Source organism: Castor canadensis, chromosome 13, assembly GCF_047511655.1.
Source record: "Castor canadensis chromosome 13, mCasCan1.hap1v2, whole genome shotgun sequence".
NCBI classification, from domain to species: Eukaryota; Metazoa; Chordata; class Mammalia; order Rodentia; family Castoridae; genus Castor; species Castor canadensis.
Genome location: NC_133398.1, coordinates 56,104,616 through 56,129,295, shown reverse-complemented (window position 1 = coordinate 56,129,295; position 24,680 = coordinate 56,104,616). Strand labels below are relative to the sequence as shown.

Below are 24,680 nucleotides of genomic sequence, written 5' to 3'. Positions count from 1 at the left end.
ATAATCTTTTAAATGTTATTATGCATGAGCCTTTGCTTAATGGGACTGTCTATATGTATAACATGTTTGGTCTTTTGTGAGGGTAGAATTCAGTGGATTGGACTTCGGTAAAGAGGAAGGAGGTCAGCTATTTGCTTTTATATAGCAGTGCCCATGTTCTGAGTCACAAAGCGGCATTAATTTTGCCACTGAGTAGAGTTTTTTTCCTCATATACTGTCCTGGGTATATGGAAAGTAAGAAAACTACTTGAAAACAAACAAATAAATGCCTTTCAGACTAGAATGACTTAAGTTGTAAGATGTTACATACTGCATTGTATAGGCCTTTTTGTAAAACATACCATGTTGTTGTAAAAGTGAAATGAGAAAATACATAAGACTTGTTTGAAAACTATAGAATATTAATATTCAACTATAGGATTTGTATCAGTGACAATGTAAATACATCCTCTGATGTACACTTCGCAATGTAAGTTCTTACTTAAAAAAAGAGCCCACATTAAAATCAGCCTAACTGAATAGTAATACTGCTTTTAAGATGTTTGATTTGAACATGGATGATAAATAGTAAAGGACTCATAAACAGTTCTTAGCTGCTTAGCTATGACCTTTCTCTTTCTTTTATTTATTTATTTTTTTAGTGGAGCTGGGGATTAACTCAGGACCTTGAGCATAGTAGACAATCATTTTGCCAGTGAACTATATCCCTATCCCTTAGCTATGACCTTTCAATATATTACCCTGTTTACGTAGTATTTTATGGTACTCCTATTTTTTGAATACCTGGAAACTTTGATCCTTTGAGATTCTTTTTTTTTTCTTTTATTATTCATATGTGCATACAAGGCTTGGTTCATTTCTCCCCCCTGCCCCCACCCCCTCCCTTACCACCCACTATGCCCCCTCCTTTTCCCCCCACCCTCAATACCCAGCAGAAACTATTTTGCCCTTATCTCTAATTTTGTTGTAGAGAGAGTATAAGCAATAATAGGAAAGAACAAGGGTTTTTGCTGGTTGAGATAAGGATAGCTATACAGGGCATTGACTCACATTGGTTTCCTTCTAGGTTAATTCTTTTTGCTCTAACCTTTTCTCTAGTACCTGTTCCCCTTTTCCTATTGGCCTCAGTTGCTTTTAAGGTATCTGCTTTAGTTTCTCTGCGTTAAGGGCAACAAATGCTAGCTAGTTTTTTAGGTGTCTTACCTATCCTCACCCCTCCCTTGTGTGCTCTCGCTTTTATCATGTGCTCATAGTCCAATCCCCTTGTTGTGTTTGCCCTTGATCTAATGTCCACATATGAGGGAGAACATATGATTTTTGGTCTTTTGGGCCAGGCTAACCTCATTCAGAATGATGTTCTCCAATTCCATCCATTTACCAGCGAATGATAACATTTCATTCTTCTTCATGGCTGCATAAAATTCCATTGTGTATAGATACCACATTTTCTTAATCCATTCGTCAGTGGTGGGGCATCTTGGCTGTTTCCATAACTTGGCTATTGTGAATAGTGCCGCAATAAACATGGGTGTGCAGGTGCCTCTGGAGTAACAGTCTTTTGGGTATATCCCCAAGAGTGGTATTGCTGGATCAAATGGTAGATCGATGTCCAGCTTTTTAAGTAGCCTCCAAATTTTTTTCCAGAGTGGTTGTACTAGTCTACATTCCCACCAACAGTGTAAGAGGGTTCCTTTTTCCCTGCATCCTCGCCAACACCTGTTGTTGGTGGTGTTGCTGATGATGGCTATTCTAACAGGGGTGAGGTGAAATCTTAGCGTGGTTTTAATTTGCATTTCCTTTATTGCTAGAGATGGTGAGCATTTTTTCATGTGTTTTCTGGACATTTGAATTTCTTCTTTTGAGAAAGTTCTGTTTAGTTCACGTGCCCATTTCTTTATTGGTTCATTAGTTTTGGGAGAATTTAGTTTTTTAAGTTCCCTGTATATTCTGGTTATCAGTCCTTTGTCTGATGTATAGTTGGCAAATATTTTCTCCCACTCTGTGTGTGTTCTCTTCAGTTTAGAGACCATTTCTTTTGATGAACAGAAGCTTTTTGTTTTATGAGGTCCCATTTATCTATGCTATCTCTTAGTTGCTGTGCTGCTGGGGTTTCATTGAGAAAGTTCTTACCTATACCTACTAACTCCAGAGTATTTCCTACTCTTTCTTGTATCAACTTAAAAGTTTGGGGTCTGATATTAAGATCCTTGATCCATTTTGAGTTAATCTTGGTATAGGGTGATATACATGGATCTAGTTTCAGTTTTTTGCAGACTGCTAACCAGTTTTCCCAGCAGTTTTTGTTGAAGAGGCTGCTGTTTCTCCATTGTATATTTTAAGCTCCTTTGTCAAAGACAAGTTGGTTATAGTTGTGTGGCTTCATATCTGGGTTCTCTATTCTGTTCCACTGGTCTTCATGTCTGTTTTTGTGCCAGTACCATGCTGTGTTTTTATTGTTATTGCTTTGTAATATAGTTTGAAGTCAGGTATTGTGATACCTCCTGCATTGTTCTTTTGACTGAGTATTGCCTTGGCTATTTGTGGCCTCTTGTGTTGCCATATAAATTTAACAGTAGATTTTTCAATCTCTTTAATGAATGTCATTGGAATTTTGATGGGAATTGCATTAAACATGTAGATTACTTTTGGGAGTATAGACATTTTTACTATGTTGATTCTACCAATCCATGAGCATGGGAGATCTCTCCACTTTCTATAGTCTTCCTCAATCTCTTTCTTCAGAAGTGTATAGTTTTCCTTGTAGAGGTCTTTCACATCTTTTGTTAGGTTTACACCTAGGTATTTGATTTTTTTTGAGGCTATTGTAAATGGAATTGTTTTCATGCATTCTTTTTCAGTTTGCTCATTGTTAGTGAGATTCTTTTACAGTAATAAAAAACTTGAAAGTTGGGTTTGGTGGTTCGTGTCTGTAATCCCAGCCCTTGGGAAGTAGAGGTAGGAAGATTGAGAAACTCAACTTGGGCTTCATAGCAAGACTGTCTCAAAAACAAACGAACAAGCCAGGTGCCAGTGGCTCACGCCTGTAATCATAGCGCCTCTGGAGGCAGAGATCACGAGGATTGTGGTTCAAAGCCAGTCTGGGTAAATAGTTGGTGAGACCCTATCTGGAAAAAACCCATCACAAAAAATGGCTGGCAGATGGTGACTGAGTTCAAACTCCAGTACTACTAAAAACAAACAAACAAAGCCCCTAAAACAAAAACCTGAGATCTTCAGTGGAAGAGTTCAAAGTATAGTGAGTATTTTTTCCCTCCACATAGGTGAGGAGTAAGTATTATACTTAAATGTTAATAATAAATATAAGTAAATATGTAAATAATAAATTATTTACATAACACATATAACACAATAAAATGTATGTAGTGCTAAACTGGCCATTATGGAATTAATGTATATATGATGATTCAGTCCCCTGGAATCATCTTTAAAAAATTTTTTGTTAGCACATGTTAATTGTACAAAATAAAGGGTTTCATTATGACATTTTCATGTATATAACATACTTTGATTATATTCACCACTTTCCTTTTCCCTCTATTCCACTCTTCCCCTCATTCTTCCCTAATATTCCCCCTTCTACTTTAATGTCTAAAAAAAAAAAATCTCAATTTCATGTATGAGAGAAACATGGGATATTTGTCTTTTTGAGTTTGGCTTATTTTGTTTAACATGAGACCTGTAGTTCTATCAATTTTCTTGCAAATTACATGATTTTATTCTTCTTTATGGCAGAATAAAACTATTGTGTGTATATGTATATATGTATGCCATGTTTTCTTTATCCATTCATCTGCTGATAGGCATCTAGGCTATAGAATTTTTTTTTTGGCAGCACTGAGGTTTGAATTCAGGTTCTCATCACGCTTACTATGAAGTGCTCTACTATTTGGCGACAGCTCTAGAGTCATCTTTTTAAGAGATGGATTATTACCATGTTAGTTACTATTTTAGTGGACTAAATTTCATATGTAAAAGTAAAAGCTTTTTTTTGCCTAACTAATAACTTAAATCACTTATATCCTCTTAATCTGAGCATATTGTATTTGAGGAAGAAAGACTATGGTAGGAACTGTTGTTTTGCTTAGTCTTTTAGCACAGTCAGGGTACACATGCGTTTTCATAAGTTTTTAGAAACTTGGAATGGGCTCGTGGAGGCTGTAGATGCAAATGTAGTGTGGAGAACATTGGGATTTGTTTGCTCAGTTCTGTTGAATTAGAGTTGGCAACTCATGCCTGGTGTGTGATAAAGTGACATGTACAAATTGCTAGGTAGGAGACATTCTTCTCTACATTGCCTTCTTCAAAGACTGGAACTCATTGTTCTTAAGTATAATAGATAATCTGATTGGGATTAATAGGATTTAATAGGATACAAATGAGATAAAGGGATTGGTAGATTAACTCATAGTATTTACTAAAATAAAATTTTTGTGGTAGGTGTTACTTTAGGAAGTGACATAACAAGCTAATAAATGACAAAGTATATTACATAAAAATTACATTCATAATTTTGTATTATATAAAGAGGCCTGTTCCTAGTGTTAGGGACTAGATATAGTGTAATACTTGTATTACTGGTAAAAGTATATATAGATAAGTAACCTACATATAGTCAAATGTATGAGTTTGTGTTAAATTTTGTATTTTAATCAGAATTTTTGCATGTTTTCGGCCCTTTGCTTTGAGGATAAATGCCAGTGAGACATCTTATGAATGTTGTGCTGGTTTTCTTCAGCTGTATTATTGGAATTTTTTTCTTAAATGGTGAATAACATGTTGATGTCACTTTAGCACCCTCTGCTGGATGTTACAATTAATTCACCAGACTGGAAGATTTCTAAAAAGATTTAATTATGTCTGTCAATAACGAAGCATACTCTGGAAAGGAGTTTGTTTAAAGATTTAAAGCTTTCTTTTAGTGTTTATTAGAACACCTTGTAAATTTGTTTTCTTTTAGACATTTCATTGAGACAAGAAAATATGAAAATAAAGATGTGATTTTTGTTTAATATTTTAGCTCATTTGGTTTTGGTCTAGCCAAGAAAAACAACCTTTTCTTGACTTTTTGAGTGAAAAACCAGATAACTATTTGCTAATTAATTAATTAATGTATTATGACATATGCCTAAGAAATGAAGACATGAGTTGTTGATTCTTTTACCACAGAATCACTGACTATTCTGTATTTTAATAAAATACACGACTCATTTTGATAGAGAAACTTACATGTATGCCTTTTGGAATCTGAAAAAAATATTTTACCACTATTAGACTGGTTGCTTTCCTCTATCTGCCTCCCCTGTACCCCCCCAACCCCTTTTTTGAGACAGGGTTTTGCTATATAGCTCAGGCTGGCCTTGAACTCACAATCTTCCTGCCTCTGCTTCCAAAGTGCTGGGATTACAGGCATGTACTTATAATGCCCAATTCTTTCTGCCCTTTATTAGCTTTTTACATCTTTTATTCTCAGTACCTGTGAACTATTTTTTTTTGTGACTGGCTAGACTCCTGATTTACAGAATCTAAAATAAATATATTTGGATACTGCTAAAGTAACATAATTCTTTAATGGCAGAACCTTTATTTTGTAGGGTTTACATAAAAATTTTTTTTATTATTATTGGGCCTCCATAGGTTAATGTTTATTCTAGTCTGTGCTAAATCTAAGATATCTGGGGGTCCTTTGTTCTAAGGATGTAAGGCTAAAAGTTTGTTAGGTGTGTGTCATTTCTTTGACATCATCTTGGTTCTTCCACTTAGGGATTCATTTCATGTATCTTAAAATTCATTTTTCACAATTCAGTGATTTGGTAAGTTCACAAGATTGTGCAACTGTCACCATTATCTAACTCCATATTTTGTTGCCCCATTAAGAAACCTAGTATCTATTAGCAATCAATGACCACAACCCCTTTCCCTGCTTCTTCTAGTACCTGGCACTCTCTAATATACTTTCTGCCTCTGTAGATTTGCCTATTCTGGATAGGTATTTCATAAATGAAATCTCTCTCTCTCTCTCTCTCTCTCTCTCTCTCTCTCTCTCTCTCTCTCTCTCACACACACACACACACACACACAATATAACTTTTTTCACTATTTGTATAATTCTAAGATTCATCCATTTTCAACATGCATTTGTAGGTTCTTCCTTTCTGCCTTGGTGATATTCCATTTTGTGGATACCCCACATCTTGTTTATTCATTCATCAGTTGATAGACACTGTGTTTTCTTCTTTCTTATGAAAAATGCTGCTGTGAACTTTCATGTATACTTTTTTATTGGGACATATTTTCATTCCTCTCAGATATTTATGTAGGAGTGAAATTGCTGGATAACAAGGTAACTCTGTTCAGCTTTTTGAGGAACTGCTAAGCTTTCCCACAGCAAATAAACCATTTCACATTCCCACTAGAAATTCATGAGGTTTCTAGATTTTTCCACATTCTTGCCAGTATTTTCCATTTAAAAAATTTTAGCTATCTTATGGGTATGAAGAAAGAGCTCTTTGTGGTTTGATGTACATTTCCCCTATGATTAATAATGATGGGTATCAATTTCAAGTACTTTTTGATCATTTGCATATCTTTTTTGAATAAATGTCTAGTCAAGTCCTTAACTTATATATTATTTAATTTAGTTAATTTTTTTGAGAGAGGGTTTTTTTATGTAGCCCAGGCCAGCCTTAAATTTTTGATCCTCCTGCCTCAGCCTTCCAAGTATTGGGATTATAGGCTTGAGCCACTATACCTGGCCCTTTACTCATATTTTAATTGAGTATCTTGTCTTTTTATTTATGAGCACTTTGTATATTCTGTAAGCTAGATGATTATCAGATATGTGATTTTTAAATTCTGTCTCCACTTATTTGGATTGTCTTTTCATTTTTTTGTAGGCAGTAATAGTATCTTTATTGATAAAGGTGATAGGATACTTTTCTCAAAATAATGATCACCTTGTGTATTTGTCTAAGCATATAAAGAAGCAATACATTGAAGGAGTACATTTTAAGCAGCATATATTGAACTCAAATGTCTGAGATTTGTAAGTTTCTCATAAGCATCTTTACTAAGGAGAAGCTTCATAGGAAGAATCTTACATTGGTGCACTCTTGGGATTAATGCGGATGTTGCCTGTCATAACAATGCAGTGCAAATATGAAGTCAGATGACATCATATCAGTATCATATTATATAACACAAAATTATCATAAGTAGTTGATTTAAAGAAAGTTTAGTAATGAAATGTGCAAGTTCCTTCATTAACTTCTTGTAATTTTAGAGACAAGATGTATGAACTTCGTTTTCTCAGTAAAGTTTGTATCTGAATCCTAAGTAAACACTGCTTTGTACAATGTAAAGTACAATCAATGCTTTTTCATTTATCAAACTAATATTTAGTTTATCTTATGGATTTTAAATTAACAATGATTGATGAGATGATTGTTTCTCACAAAATCTTGTGCTGACTTATTTAATGTACATTAAGTCAAAATATTAAGGAACCAAAATATACAGATGAGACTGGTGTTTTTTTTTTAATTCATTTATTCACATGTGTATACATTGTTTGGGTCATTTCTCTCCCCTGCCCCCCACCCCTACCCTTTTCCCCCAACCCCCCGTCTTTTCATTTTTTAAATAAGGTCTTTTGATGCACATAAGTTCTTCATTTCGATGAAGTCCAATTTATCTATTTTTATCTATTTTTTGTTGCTTGCACTTTTGGAGCATATCTGAGAATCCATTGATTGCCAAATCTGAGGTCTGGAAGACTTACCTGTATTTTCTTCTAAGAGTTTTATTGTGTTAGCCCTTACATTTCTTTACATTTCAGTCATCCAGCTATCTGAATTTATTTTTGGATATGGTGTGAAGTAGGGGGACAAAACTAATTATTTTGCATGTGTATTATCAGTTTGTCTTAGCACCACTTAATGGGCAGATGATGTTTTCCATTTAATGGTCTTGGTATCCTTGTCAAAAATTACTTGACCATCAATTCTTGAATTTATTTCTGTACTTCAGTTTGTTTTCTGTGTATTTGGATGTCTATGCTTAGGTCAGCACCACACTGTTTTGATCATTATAGCTTTGTAGTAAGTTTTGCAATTATGAATGTGTCTTCCAACCTTTATCTTCCTTTTCAAGATTGTTAACTTTTTGAGATCTTTTCATGCATAAAATTTTATGGCTTTAATCCTGTGTTTCTTTCATGCAGCTGATGGTAAAATTGCCTTTTCACATAATAGTTAATAACAAATCATGGGACTAGCATTCCGTGTGAAATATATTTTGAGAAGGGTGGAAAAGAAGTGAGTGTGGCGGGAATTAGTTAATTTCAGTGCTGGGAATAAATCCAGATCCTTACTTATGCTAAGAAACTGCTCTACCATTCAATACACCCCCTAGTTTTTCTTAATGTGTCAATAGTATGGGTAGGAATTGAGTCAAATTATTCCCTTCCCATTTACTTTTTATAGGTAAACATGAATGGCATAATTCAACCTAATGATGTTTGTTGTCATTGTCAAAAACATAATTTTGTTAACCTTAATAGTCTTGCTTTTGTTTCTGATTTTTAAAAATTAAATAGGGGAAATTTTAAACATTCATGAAAATAAAAAGAATACTGTAATAAAGCTCCATGTGCCCATCATTCAACTTTAACAATTGTCAGCTTATGGCCAGTGTAATGTCATGAATATCCACTCCCATAGGCCTGCTTGATTAGTTTTTTATTTTAATTTTTTTGGCAGGACTGTGGTTTGAATTCAGATCTTCATGTTTGCAAAGCAGGCACTCTACCACCTGAGCCACACTTCCAGTCCATTTTGCTGTGGTTATTTATTTAAATTTTTTAGTACTGGGGTTTAAACTTGAGACCTTGCTCTTGCTAGGTAGACACTCTGTCACTTGAACCATGCCTCCAGTGCTCTTGTTATTTTGGACATGGGGTGTCATGAACTGTTGCCAGGGCTGACCTCACACCATGATCCTCTCAATTTCAGCTTCCCAAGTTGCTAGGGTTACAGGTGTGAGTCACCAGTGCCCAGCTCCTGCTTGATTATTTTAAAGAAAATCTAGACATCATATAGTTTCATCCACGAATACTTCAGTTTATATTTTAGAAAGGTAGAAGTTTTAAAAAGTACCAGTCATTATCACACTAAAGAAAACTAATTCCTTAGTTTTATCAAATATTCAGATTTCTTCATTTCCAGTTTTTTGGTGTGTTTTGAGTCTTCAGATGAAACTATGAATATTTGTTTTATCTTTTAGTGAAATGTCTGTTATTTCAAAATAATCTAGTAGTTTAGGAAATTAATGTCTTATTTTTAACTTTAAAGAGATTATATTTTCTTTAAGTATTATTATTATCTTTTTTGGATTTAAATTATCTTTAGACCAGTTGGGCATGGTGGCACACACCTGAAATTTTAGCACTTATAAGGCTGAGGCAAGAGGAACATGAGTTATATGCCTGCCTAGGCTATATAGTGAGACTCTGTCTCAAACACTAAAGCAAGCCAAATAAGAAAACAACAAAAATTATTTTTAGACCCTAAAGGATCATATTTCAAATTAATTGATTTTTGCCTCTTGAAAAAACCCCTTATGTAGTGTAATAAATTATTCAGAAATATTGATAGTGTTGTGAAATCTAAATAAAGCAAATAGTGAGTTTAAAAGAATATCTTGTGAGTTTTGTGTTTGTGAAACTTAAAATGATGAAATCCTCAAACCAAATGGGTCCTTGACATGGAAACCTCAACATCAAGTGCCTCTTGAAAGGCCCTGGAGAAAAGGGAATGTGCCTCTTGAAAGGCCCTGGAGAAAAGGGAATGTGTGTGCTTATGCCCTGTACTGTAACAGTCACCATGGGAATATGCTTTTCCCCTAAAAAAGTGTAGTTATGTTCTGTTATTCAGAGCCTGGTGGATGAGTTTGTAGATTATCCAGGTTTTAATTTCTGATCCTTCTTGTTGTGATTTATTATGATTTCTGTCTTTCAATAAAAAGAATTGGTGGGAGGATAGGGGAAAATAAAATTAAGTTAAGCATTTAAAAAAACTTTGGGTTAGGCTAAATGTTGTCTAGATTTTCTCTAAGAAGGGAAACAAAATTAGTAATGCCTTTTTCTATCACGATTAAACAGGACTAGACATGGTTTTTCTTTGCTGCTGTTCTCCTGAGGTTTGCTGGGTGTTCTCTTAGTTCTGTTATCCCTGCCCTTGACAGGCTTTTGGTCATGATCAAAGTTCACTCTTTGAAATGAGGAATTCATAGCTTCCCCAGGGTTGTGTTTTTTTCAACAAAAATAACATTAAAAAATGTAGTTCTTGGCTTCAGTTTCTGGCTATAAACTTAATCTTTGATAAATTGACAAGTATTACTTCATCATAATGAAAAGTTTTGCTTTGTGAAAGATACTATTAGGATAAAGAGATAAGATGTAGATGGGCAGAAAATATTTGCAAATCACATGTACAGCAAAAGACTTATATCTAGCCAGGCATTGTGGTGACATCTGTAATTCTAGCACTCGGGAGGATGAAGCCAAGGGGTAACAAATTTGAGGCAAGCCTAGGATACATAGTGAGAGCATGTCTCAATAACACAACGACAACAAAAAGACATATAACCAGATTGTATAATGAACTTTCAAAACTCAGTAATAACCCAATTAAAAAATAAGGGCTGGAAATAAAGCTCAGTGGTAGAGTACTTGTTTATTACTTGCTGATCTCCAGTAGCAACAAAAGGAGCAGCAACAAAATTTGAATAGAGTAGTATTTTACCAAAGGAAATTTATAGATGGCAAATAGGTACAGGAAAGATGTTCAATGTCATTAGATAAATTCATATTAAAGCTAAAATGATACATCATTGCATACCTATTTAAATAAAATGTCTAAAAAACCAAAAACAAATAAATAATCATGCAAAGTGTTGGTGAGGATGTAGATTAATGAAAAATTTCATACCTCACTGTTAGAAATATAAATTGATATGGCCCCTTAGGAAAATGGCAGTTTCTTGATATAGTTAGGGTACACCTATCACTTGACCTAGTCATTTTGCTCTTCAGGCTTTATCACAGAAAACTGAACGTGTGGTCCATACAAAGACTTGTGCAGCCCAAACTGGAAACAACTGAATGTCTGCCAACAGGTGAGCTGAGAATTGAGTTCTGGTATATAAGCAGAACACAATGCCATTTAACAATAAAAATGAATGAACTGGTACATGCAACCACATGAGTGAAATCTCAAAGTACTTAGGCAGGAGTGAAGAAGTCCTTAGACGTTTAGTTTAAGGACTCAAAGTATAATGGCTCTCTTTTCTCTCTACCCTGTTTCAAAAGAAATGAGGTTATAACTTAGCAATCTAAAGTGTTAATTATAATTCTGGAATATAGCATTACATACCTACTTCAAATACCAATGTTTATGAGCTTCAACTTCTAATTATTTTTAGACAACTACTCTACGAGTGAGGAAATTGGAAGAAAACATAGAAGCAGAAAGAGCAGCACATTTGGAATCAAAATTTAATTCTGAAATTATTCAGGTAAAATGTGAAAAAAATTTTTGGCATGAATGTTCTTAAGTTGTAACAGCTGAGAAAACCACTATTTTCAGAGAAAGATGTGTAATTAAGATGGATAACATTGTTATGACACTGTATTTAAATGAAAGAGAACATTAAGGGCATGCTATATTAATTGAGGATTTGGCACAGTATAGATTTTAGGCAGTTCTCATCCACTGACTGCTCTTGTGAAATTTTGTGTCATCTTTGACTGCTTTTTTTTTTTTTTGCTACAGTGGCAGAGTGGAATATTTGCAATAGAGACTTAGTGGCCTGTATATTAGAAAATACCTGAGTCAATAAACTTAAAAAAGAAAAGGTTTATTTTAGTTCAGGGTTCTGGAGATGTCAGTAGTGCCGTTCTGGGGACCAAGCCTTTAACACTTGGACCCTGGGGGATATTCAACATACAAACTATAGTAGCTTGCAAAGTGTAAAATGTTTACCCTCTGGGCATTTGCAGAAAAAGTTGCGGGTCAGAATGTTCTTTTTATCAATAGCCATGAAGTGAATTTCTTTTTGAGAACATTAAAAAAATATGCACCTTATTTGTTGAATGCATATCCTGTGCATATCACCTTCACTTTATTAAGAGCTGGAGGTATAAAGGTAAATAAGCTCCTTTTGTAGCTTACATCCATTATCACAGATACTATACATCTATCTGTGCATCTATACATAGCTACCTAGGAGATGAAGATTGGGAGGACAGTAGTTCATGGCCAGCCCAGGGGGAAAATTTTTGTGAGATCCCCATCTGAACCAATAAAACCTGGGCACCAGTGGTATGTGCCTGTCCCAGCTAAGTGGGAAGTTTAAATAAGAGGATCATGGTCTAGTCTGGCCCAGTCATAAAGCAAGATCCTGTACCAAAAATAACTAGAGCAAAATGGTTGAGATTATGACTTAAGTGGTAGAATGCCTACCTAGCAAGTGTGAGACCCTAAGTCCGACCACCAGTATTGCCAAAAATCAAAAACAACAAAAAAACTGGGGGAGCACAATAGAGGGGGGCTAAACCTATGAGGTGAGTTAAAATGAAGGCATCCAAAGGAAGGTATTTTTGCTCTCTGTCTTACGAAATGAGAAGGAATTCCTAAGAGGTGAGAGCACAGCATTTTAACTAGGGATTAGCAAATTACTACCTGTGTATCAATTCTGACCTGTTGCCTGTTTTTTTTTCTTTTCATCATTATATATTAATTGTGAAAAGGGATTTCATGATATTTCCCTACATGCATATAATATACTTCAATCAAATTCATTCCCACTATTACTCCTTCTTATTCCTCCTTTCTTTAAAAAAATTTTTTAATGGGTTATATTTTATTTATTTATTTATTTATTTATTTTTCCCCATGGTGCTGGGGTTAGACAGGTACTTCTGTTTCGCCATTCTGCTAGTCCTGTTTTGTGTTTGGTATTTTTGAGATAGAGTCTTATGAACTATTTGCCTGGGGCTGGCTTTGAGCATGATTCTCCTGATCTCTGCCTCTTAAGGTGTAGGGCTCCATGCAGTCAAAGTAGCTTGAACATATTCACACCCCCTTCACCCTCACCTTTCATCCTCCCTCCTCTTGCTGGTCCCCATCCCCCAAACATTTCCTCCTTTTTATATTTGTGTCATTCACATTTTGGTTTTTTTGTTTAGATTCTACAAACAAGAGAGAACATAAAATATTTGTCTTTCTCAGTCTTGCTTATTTTACTTAACATGATGATTTCCATTTCTATCCATTTTCTTGCAAATGACATATCATTTTTCTTTATTGGTTCAATAATAATCCATTGTGTGTGTATATGTGTGTAACCTCACATTTTCTTTTATCTTTTCATCAGTTGATGAACACCTAGGCTGATTCCATAGTTTGGCTATTATGAATGGTGCTTCTATAAATGTGAGTGTGCAGATATTTCTGTTGTGTGCTGACTTACATTCCTTTAGATATATGCCTAGGAGTGGTATAGAAGAATCATATGGTAGTTCTATTTTTAGTTTTTTGAAGAACCTCCCTATTGATTCACATAGTGGCTGCACTAATTTACATTTTTACCAACAGTTTATAAGGGTTCCTTTTCCTCTGCATCCTTTTCAACATTTGTTGTTGGTTTTTTTTTCCTTGATGATTGTCATTCTGATTTAAGAGAGATGTGCAGTACCATGCTGTTTTTGTTACTATGGCTCTGTGGTATAATTTAACATCAGATACTGTGATACCTCCAGCATTGCTCTTTTTTGCTCAGGATTGCTTTGGCTATTCTGGGTCTTTTGTATTTTCTTATGAACTTTAGGATTAATTTTTCTATTTCTTTGAAAAATGACATTAGAATTTTGATGGGGATTGCATCGAACCTGTAGACTGCTTTTATAGTATACATATTTTCACAATATTAACTCTGTCAATCCATGAATATGGGAAGTCTTTCCATCTTCTAGTATCTTCTTTGATTTTTTTCCTTCAATGTGTTATAGTTTTCATTGTAGAGTCTTTTTACCTCCTTTGTTAGGTTTACTTCTAGGTATTTAATATTTTGGAGGCTATGCTGAATGGAATTGTTTTCCTGATTTCTTTCTCTGACCATTATTGGTATATAAAAAAGCTTGTGATTTTTGTTTGTTCATTTTGTATCCTGCTACTCTGCCAGAAGTGTTTCAGATCTAAGAGTTTTTAAATGGACTCTTTAGAATCTTTTAAATATAAGATCAGGTCATTTGCAAATAGGGAATATTTGACTTCTTCCTTTTCTACTTCTGTCACTTTTACTTCTTTCTTTTCCCTTATATCTCCGGCTAAGAATTCAAGCACTCTATTGAAAAGGGTAGAGAGCGTGGACAGTCTTGTCTCATTCCTAACTTTAAGCACAATGTTAATTATAGGTTTATCATATATAGACTTTATTATATTGAGATATATTCCTTTTATTACTAGTTTGTGCAGGGCTTTTATCATGAAGGGTTATTGAATTTTGTCGAAGTTTATTTTCTGTATCTATTGAAATGATCATGTGATTTTTTTGTCCTTTATTCTGAGTATGTGCTGTATTATGTTTACTTTATTTTATTTATTAATTTTTTTGTGGTACTGGGGTTTAAACTCAGATCCGACACCATAAGCCACTCCACCAGTCCTTTTTTTGTGATGGGTCTTGCGAACTGTTTGCCTGTGCTGACTTTGAACCATGATCCTCCTGATCTCTGCCTCCTGAGTAGCTCTGCTGTATTATGTGTATTGATTTATGTATGTAGAACTGTCCTTGCATCCCTGGGATAAAACCAACTGGTCATGGTGTTATGATCTTTTTAATGTGTTGTTGAATTCAGTTTGCAACTATTTTATTGAGAACTTTTATGTCTATGTTCATCAAGGAAAGTGATCTAAAATTTTCTTTTTTCATTATGCCCTTTTCTGGTTTTGGTATCAAGAGAGTACTGGCTTCATAGAATGAGTTTGGTAGCATTCTTTCTCTTTCTGTTTTTTAAAAAACATTTTTATTAGTATTATTAGTTGTACAGGGGGTTTCATCGTGATATTTCTGCATATGCTTACAGTGTATCTTGATTATCTTTAGTACTACATCATTCTCCTCCACTCTCTTCCCTCTTAAAATGATTTCAGCAATTTTCATTGTTCTCTTTTCATACAAAGTATGTAAAGTACATCAACTGTATTCACCATCCTTTATCCTCTCCCTTCACTGTCCTATCTCCCACCAACACCCACCCCCTAATAAGACCTGTTTTACATTCTTGTCCCTCACTTTTAAGTATATATTCATTGTTCAAAGGGAGTTTGCCATGGTATTTCATGCATGAATATGTTGTACTTTAGTCAGATTAACACTCTCTATTACTCTCCCTTATTCTTTCCACCACCCCGTTATTCAACAGCTTTTAGTGTGTTGTTATGTCTTATTCCTTCCCATACGCAGTGTATTTTGATATTCACTCTTTTCCTCTCCTTCCTCTCCGTAATTTCCTCAAACACTCCTACTATTGCAAATATGTTCTCTGTATATGATCATGTTTGTATTTGTGTATATATTTGTCTTTTGGGTCTATCTTCTACATATGAGTGAAAACATGTAACCTTTGTCTTTCTCAACCTGACTTACTTTGCTTAACATGATGATCTCCAGTTCCATACATTCACCTGCAAATGATATGTTATTCTTTATTATGGCTGAATAATATTCCAGTATGTATATGTACATATGTTTAATCCATTCATTGATTGTAGAACTTCTGGGCTGTTCTCATAGTTTGACTATTGTGAATAGGGCTTCAATAAACATGGTTGTGCAAGTGTCTTTATTGTATCCTGACTTAATATTCCTTCAGATATATGCCCAGGAGTGGTATTACTGCATTTTGTGGTAGTTCTGTTTTTAGTTTTTTGACAAGCCTCCATACTGTTTTCCACCATGGTTGTACTAATTTATGTTCCACCCAAGAGTGTATAAGGTTCCTATTCACCACATCCTCTCCAACATTTGTAGTTGTTTGTGTTCTTTATGGCAGCCATTCTGACTGAAGTGAGGTCAAATCTTAATGTAGTTTTGATTTGCATTTACTTTATGGCCAGGGATGTTGAGCAGTTTTCATGTATTTAATGTCCATTTGTACTTCTTTTAAAAATTGTCTGTTCATTTCATTTGCCCATTTCTTCATTGGGTCATTTATTCTTCGGGAATTTAGTTTTTTGAGCTCCATGCAAATTCTGTTATTAATCCCTTGTCAGATATATGAATGGCAAAGATTTTCTCCCATTTTCTGGGCTATCTTTTCAGTCTGGTAACTGTTTCCTTTGCTGCATAGAACCTTTTTAGTTTTATTTAGTTCCATTTGTCAGTCCTTTCTCTTAATTGCTGAGCTATTGGAGTTCTGTTCAGGAAGTTATTTTCTATGCCTGTATGTTCCAGTGTTTCCCCCATTCTTTATTGTAGTAGTTTCAAAGTTTCAGGTTTTATATTAAGATCTTTGGAATAGTTTGAGGAGCATTGGAGTTAGTTGTTCTTTAAATGCTTGGTAGAGAATATACGGGGAGCTCAAAAATCTAACCTCTCAAAAAAACGGCAACTCAGTGAATAAATGGGCAAATGAACTGAATGCACAAAAAGAAGAAATACAAATGGCCAATAAACATATGAAGAAGTGCTCAACGTCTTTGGCCATAAAAAATGCAAATCAAAATGACATTGAGATTCTACCTCACCCCAGTGTAAATGGCTATCATTAATAACACAAACAACAACAAATGCTAGCAAAGATGTGGGGAAAAAGGAGCATTTCTACACTGTTAGTAGGAATGTAAATTAGTGCAACTGCTATGGAAAGCAATATGGAGGTCCCTCAAAAGACTAAAAATGGGACTACTATATGATCTAGTGATACTACTCCAGGAATATGATAGAGCCACTTGCACACCCATGTTTATTGCAGCAGTATCCACAATAGCCAAGCTTTGAAATAGCCCAGATGCCCCAGGATTGCTGAATGGATTAAGAAAATGTGGTGAATATACACAGTGGAGATTTATTCATCCATAAAGAAGAATGAAAGGACTGGTGGAGTGGCTCAAGTGGTAGAACACTACCTAGCAAGCATGAGTCCCTAGTACTGCCAAGAAAAAAACAAATTACACTGCAGAATATCATGTTGAGCAAAGTGATCCAGGATCAAAAAGTCAAAGTCATATGTTTTCCCTCATATGTGGAAACTAGACCTATAAGTTAAATGTATATATAAATACATACATGATTGTGTGTGTGTGTGTATATATATATATATGTATACACATACACGCATACATAAATGTAGTGAGAGAGAGAGCAAGATTGTCTCAATTGTATCCTGACTTATGTTTCTTCAGATATATATCCAGGAGTGGTATCACTGGATCATAGGGCAGTTCTATTTTTAGCTTTCTGAGGAATCTCCATACTGTTTTCCATCATTGTTATGCTAATTTGCATACCCATCAACAGTGTGTAAGGGTTTCTGTTTTACCAAATCCCTGCCAGCATTTGTTGTTTTTGCTCTTGAAGATGGATATTCTAACTGAGGTAAGATGAAATCTTAGTGTAGTTTTGATTTGCATTTCTTTTATAGCCTGGGAAGTTGAACACTTCTTCATGTATTTATTTTTCATTTGTACTTCTTCCTTTGATAATTTCCTATTCAATTCATGTATCCATTTCTTCATTGGGATGTTGATTTTTTGGGGGTTGAGTTTTTTGAGTTCCCTATAAATTATGGATATTAGCCCCGTATTAAATAAATAGCTGACCAAGATTTTTCTCCCATTCTGTGGGCTGTCTCTTAAGTCTAGTGACTATTTCTTTTGCTTTGCAGAAGCTTTTTAGTTTGACGCAGCCCCATTTGTTCATTCTTTCTCTTAGTTGCTGATCCACTGGAGTTCTATTTAGGGAATCATTGCCTATGCCTATATGTTCCAGTGTATTTCCTGCTACTTCCTGTAGTTTTTTTTCAAAGTTTCAGGCCTTTTATTAAGGTCTTTGATCCACTTTGAGTTGATATTGGGATAGGGTGAAAAATAGAGATCTAGTTTCAGTCTTCTAAATGAGGGTGGATATTCAGTTTTCCCAGCAACATTTGTTGAAGAGGCTTATCTTTTCTCCATCATGTGCTCTGGGCTCCTTTGTCAGAAATCAATTGGCTGTAACTGTGTGGGCTTATGTCTTGGTCTTCTATTCTGTTCCATTATTTTTCATGTCTGTTTTTGTGCCAATATCATGCCATTCTTATTGTTATGGGTTTGTAGTATAGTTTGAAGTCAGGTATCGTGATACCTTCAGCATTGAATTTTTTGCTCAGAATTCCTTTGACTATTCGAGGTCTTTTGTGTTTCATATGAATTTTAGGAGTGATTTTTATATCTTTGTGAAGAATGTCATTGGAATTTTGATAGGGATTGCTTGAACATATAGATTGCTTTTGGTAGTAAAGCCATTTTCATAATGTTGATTCTGCCACCCATGAGCATGGGAGATCTTTCTATCATCTGGCATTTTCTTTAATTTCTCTCTTTAGTGATTTTTAGGCTATTGTAAATTGTATTGTTTGCCTGATTTCTTTCTCAGTCCTTTCATTGTTGGTATATAGAAAGGATACTGATTTCTATATACTAATTTTGTATCCTGCTACTTTGTTAAAAGTGTTTATGATTTCTAGGAGTTTTTTTTGGTGAAGTTTTTAGGGTCTTTTAGGTATAGGATCATATCATCTGCAAATAGGGAGTTTGACTTCTTTCTTCCCCTTTTGAATTTCTTTTTTTTTTTTTGCTTAAGAGCAGGTGAAAGGGGATATCCTTGTCTCATTCCTGACTTTAGTGGAAATGGTTTCAGTTGTTCTCCATTCAGTTTAATGTTGGCTGTAGGTTTGTCATATATACTTTTTATTATGTTGAGGAACATTTCTTCTATTCCTAGTTTCTTCAGTGCTTTTAATGATGAAAGGGTGCTGAATTTTGTCAAAGGCTTTTTCTGCATCTGTTGAGATGATCATGTGATTTTTGTCTTTGTTTCTGTTTTTATGCTATATTACATTTATATATTTGTATATGTTGAACCATCCTTGCATCCTTGGAATGGAACCAAGTGTGTCATGGGTATGATCTTTTTAATGTGTTGTTGAATTCAGTTTGCGAGTATTTTGTTGAGAATCTATATTCATTGAATATATTGGTTTGTAATTCTCTTTTTTTGTTGCATATTTGTTGTTTTTTGGAATGAGTATAATACTGGTTTCATAGAATGAATTTGGTAGTGTTCCTTTCCTTTCTATTTCCTGGAAAAGATTGAGGGATATTGGTATTAGTTCTTCTTAAAAGGTCCGGTAGAATGTAGCCATGATTCTATCAGGTCTTGAGCTTGTCTTTGTTGGGAGATTCTTTATTATTGTTTCAATCTTGTTGCTTGTTATAGGTCTATTTAGGTGGTTGATATCTTCTGAGTTCAATTTTGATTGGTTAAGTGCATCTAGAAATTTATACATTTCTTCTAGATTTTCCAGTTTATTAGAATATAAGTTTTGAAAATAATATTCTCTAATGATTTTCTGAATTGCATTGGTATTCTTTTGTAATATCCCATTTTTCATCTCTAATTTTATTTATCTGGTGTTCTTCCTCTTCATTATTTTGTTTAAGGGTTGTCTATCTTGTTTATCTTTTTAAAGAACCAATTTTGTTTGATTTTTTTGGTATTGTTCTTTTAGTCTCCATTTCATTAATTTGTCCACTGATCTTTATTATAATTTCTTTCCATCTACTGATCTTGAGTTGTCTTGTTTTTATTTTTCTAAGAGCCTAATGTGTATTGTTAGGTTATTTATTTACTTATTCTAATTTTTAAATAAACTCATAGACTTTCATGTTAGCACTGCCTTTGCTTTATCCCAAAGGTTCTGGTAAGTTTTGGTTTCATTTTTATTTGATTCTAGGAATTTTTTGTTTTTCTCCTTTATTTCTTCAATGACTTACTGATAAAGAGTGAATTTTTGAGTCTCCATGTGTTGGATATTTTCTGTACTTTCTCTTGTTACTGATTTCTGGTTTATTCTGTTGTAGTCTGAGTATAGTAAAGTACTCAGTTTTCTTGTATTAGGATTTGCTTTCTGTCCTCAGATATGGTCTGTTTTTTTTTTTTTATTAAAATTCCATGGATTGTTGAGAAGAATATGTATTATGTTGTTGTTGGGTGGAATATTCTATAGATGTGTGTTAGGTCCTTTCTATCTATTGTGTCACTTAACTCTAAAGTTTTCATATTGATTTTTTTGTCTGGATGATCTATTGGTGAGAGTGGGTATTAAAGTGACCCACTGTTATTGTATTGGGGTCTATCTGTATTTTTATGTCCACTAGTATTTGCTTTATGAAATTTGCACCCATTTTTAGTGCATATATGTCTGTAATTTTATCTCCTCCTGTTGGATCATTCCCCTTATCAACATGAAGTGACCTTTTTTGTCTTTTCTGCCTAATTTTGGCTTGAAGTCTGCTTTGTCAGATATGAGTATAACTAATCCTGCTTGCTTTCAGGCTTCATTTGCTTGGAAAATCTTTTCCATCCTTTCACCACTCAGGCTATGTTTGTTTTTTGCTAGTGATGTGTGTTTTTTGTAGGCAACAAATGATTTGGTCTTGCTTTTTTTTTTTTTTTAATCCAGTCCTCCAGTGGTTCAGTGATCAGAATATAAATTTATTTATATGGAAGATTTTTATTTTTTCTTCTATTATGAGTGATAGCTTTTCTGGGTACAGTAATCTGGGTTGGCAGTTATTTTCTTACAGGGCTTAAACTACATCATTCCATGTTCTCCTTGCTTTTAAAGTTTCTCTTGAGGCATCTGCTCTTTGATGGATTTGCCTTTAGAGGTGACTTGGTGTTTCTCTCTTGCAGTTTTCAGTTTTTTTTAAACTTATTTTATATGCATAGTGTTTTAACTCTAATGTGATGTGGAGATGTTCTTTTCTGGCATTCTCTGCTAAGAGTCCTAAAAGCCTCCTGTATCTGGGTGATCATCTCTTTTTCAATATTTGGGGAGTTTTCTGCTATTATTTTATTGTATATGTTTACTATGTCTTTAGCTTGCACCTCTTCTTCTATGCCTGTGATTTATAGATTTGGTCTATATATATATATGGTGTCTCAGAGGTCTTGCAGTGTCCTGTCATACTTCTTTAGTGTTTTGTTCTACCTTCATCTGCATGTTCTAACACATCTACCTTGTCTTTAAGCCCTGATATTCTATCTTCAGATGGAAACTTTCAGCCATGTTTTTTATTTGACTTACTGAATTTTTCACTTCCAGAATTTCCATTTGATTCCCTGCCCAAGAATTTCTACATCATTATTTAATTCTTCTTTCATGTCTTGCATTTTATTCTTTATTTCATTCAGCTCTTTGAGTTCTTATAATTCATTCAGGCATTTATTTGTGTCTTCTTTAATCATATTTATCATTCTTATACTCATTTTTTTAAATTACTTGAGATTTCATCTACCTCACTGTGTTTGTTGCTGTGGATTTGTTGAATTTTGGAGGAGTCATATTGCCTTGTTTTTTTCTTATTTCTTGTTTCTGCATTAGGATTTGTTCATCCGAGGCTAAGTCATTGGTTAGAAATTTCAGTCACATTTATTCTTTCAGTTGAAATATTCTCAGTGTTCAGGTAGGACAGTGTGGAGGTTGAGGTGCTATTTCTTAACACTATTCTGAGGGTATTGTTCAGTATAGTAGCTTTCACCCACATGTTCAGGGTTCTGGACCTGATTCTCAGCACTGCTTAGATTGAGGTAAACTAGCTAGAGTCTCTTAGAGGGGTGGGTTGCCAGTTTCCAGGTTGCTTTTATTATTGAAGTTTTTCTTCTTTGTGGGAGCTTTACAGCCTGTGGGCTAGGTGGGTTCCCACTTTCTCTGCACGCCCTCCAGTTTGTGTCCTCAGGGGCAGTAAACGTCTAAGCCTTGAGGTGCCCCTCGAATGTGTTAGAGTGGAGGGAGCAAGCAGAGTATTGAGTTCTGTACTGACTGGTAGAAAACTGAGGTACTGAGTTGCTCAGCCTCTTGGTCTTAGTGCTTACAGACCCTGTCCAGCAGTTCATCTCCCTGTGGGGAGGAGGGAACTGTTTAAGTCTTGTGATTCAGAGGATCTGGGTTCCTCAGTCCTGCCTAAAAGCAAACACATGCTGGGATGCAGTTCCCAGAGGTGGGTCTTAGTGTTTTTTGGCCCCGTCCAGCTGTTCATCTCCCTGTGTCGGGGAGGAGGCTGTGGAAGTCAGGTGGTTTGGAGGGTCTGGGCTCAGGGCCCTCAGACCAGCCTCAAGCTAACATGTGGGGATACAGTCCCCAGTGGTGGGACTCAGTGCTTTCAAACTCTGCCTAGCTGTTTATCTTCCTGTTGGGGGGAGGAAACTGGAAATTATGATTCAGAAGACCTGGTTTCTGGACTCTCAGATTCAGATTCACCTGGAAGCAAGTACATGCTAGGATGCAGTTCCCAGAGGCAGGTCTTAGTGCTTTTAGGCCCTGCTTGACAGTTTACCTCAGAGAGAAAGAGGAGGGAGGGATGGGGATGAGGGGTAGCGGGGGGAGAGAGACTCCCTGAACTATGATTCTTGTTTTCAAGCCCCCCAGAGTATCTTGATCTCAAACAATAGGCCCTCTTTCAAGATGGCATCTTGCTACAGCCCTCTGAGATAAGGGAAGCACAGAATGCCTTTCTTTACTAAAGTTAGCCTCCACATTGGAACAAGCACCTTTTCACCAAATCTCATCACTGGGTTTAAGGTTTGTGGGATGCTTGGCCTTATTCTGAAGCTAAAATTGCAAGTCTGTTGCCAGGGCCTTATGGCTTGCCTTCTGATTGCATCTTTGACTTTCATTCTTCCTCCCCCAGGAGCCTGGGAAAAGGCTTGGAATTATTTGTGGCTTTTCTCAGTTTCTCCATACTTTTCTGCTGTTCTGCCACCTCTTTTGTGATTCCTGATTCTCTTCCTCTCTCCTCTCTTCAGAATACAGTTTCTTCTGTGTTACTCAAGTCTTCTTACTCATGGAGTCAAAATGGTGGATGCTTCTAATCTGCCATCTTGCCCCTAATCTCCTCCTGCAACCTATTTTTGTAGATGAAGCCATATTGGAAGATAGCCAAGCCCAATTCTTCACATACTATCTGTAGCTGCTTGCTAAGACAGCCTATGGCCCACAAACCCTAAAATATTTATTCTCTGTTTCTTTACAGAAAAAGTTTGCTGACCCACTGTTACAAACAAAGAGAGCTGCATGGGTAAAGCCACTAAATAAGAGTGTGCTTGTTATTATTTTGGGTGTACTGTGCAATATGGCATGATAGAGCTTAGGGAAAAGTTTGGAGATAATGTTGGAAAGGAGTGATGAAGACTTACGAAAGTCCTTTTTCACATATAAAATCTTAGAATTATTTTGAAAGTGATGGGAAGCTGCTGCAGCTTATGGGGTAGATATCAAATCTAAGTTTTAGAACAATAATTCTGGTAACGTATCAGTGAATAAAGTAAAGGCAGTGAAGATAGGTACCTGGGTGAGGAGGATGGATGCCTGCATTAAGGCAATAACCATGAAAATAGAAAGAGGGGTATGGTAGTCAGAATAATGGCCCTTCAGAGCTATCCATGTTCATCCTAATCCCCAGAACTTGTGAATATCTTACCTTACAGGGCAAAGGGGCTTTGCTGATGTGATTAACTTGAGGATCTTGAGATGAGAGACTGTGTTGGTTTATCTAGTTTGGACTAGTTTAATTATAAGGGCTCTAATAAAGGGAGGCATGAGGATCAGAGACAGAGATGTGACAACAAAAGCAGAGGTAAGAGTGATGCCTCCATGGGCCAAGGAAGGTGGTGGCTTTTAGAAACTGGAAAGGCTAGGTATGGCTTGTATCCCTAGAATCTCTGGAAGGAACACAGCCCTGTTGACTTTGTAACTTTAGCCCCAGAAGACCCATTTTGGATTTCTGACTAACAAAATTGTAAGATAATAAATTTATGTTGTTTTAAGCCACTAGTTTGTGGTAATTCGTAATATTAGTGCAATAGAAAAATAATTCACAGTAGAATTTAGGATTAAAAATAACTAATTTGTAGTTTGGAGGGAGGGAAAGAACAATAAAAGATAATAGCAAGATTTGTACTATGTGTGAAAATAGGCAGATGTAGTTGACTGTCAAATTTTGAATTCTGAAGAGACAGGATGGTAAGTTTTGGACATGTTGAATTTGAGGTACAGGTTAGAGGTTCAAAGTATTCTTTTGTATGTTACCTTTGAGAAAATGGTCATGCTAAATCACCTGAACAATACAAGTTTTACTCTTGTTAACTGTGTGAACAAATTCCTTTGCCCTCTGTTCTGTCACGCACTTGTCTCTAGTTTATCTTTGATCAGTCATTCTAAGATGTCAGAAAAATTAAGGAAGTTACTTAGGAGGATATTTCTTGGGGCTAGTACTTTGTAAAGTTGAATATTTTGTTGATAACTGTCAATTTTCTCTTAAATGTTTCATAAGCATTTT

General features: G+C 35.2%; 1 protein-coding gene across 23 annotated transcripts in view; it reads left to right on the top strand.

Moving 5' to 3' along the window:
* Ccdc171 (coiled-coil domain containing 171) overlaps nt 1-24,680 on the top strand; it is a 416,292-nt gene that overhangs the window by 70,062 nt on the left and 321,550 nt on the right. For 19 of the 23 annotated variants that reach the window (XR_012440431.1, XM_074051809.1, XM_074051799.1 and 16 more), the window contains one exon: nt 11,500-11,592. The exons of 3 other annotated variants lie outside the window; for them this stretch is intronic. Coding sequence is in view for 19 of the 20 variants with exons in the window: in XM_074051809.1 (XP_073907910.1) it covers nt 11,500-11,592 (93 nt within the window). In the remaining variant the exon portion in view is untranslated. Of the gene's footprint in view, nt 1-11,110; nt 11,194-11,499; nt 11,593-24,680 lie in introns of those variants that run through there. One more of the 23 variants, XM_074051807.1, reaches the window with a different exon arrangement.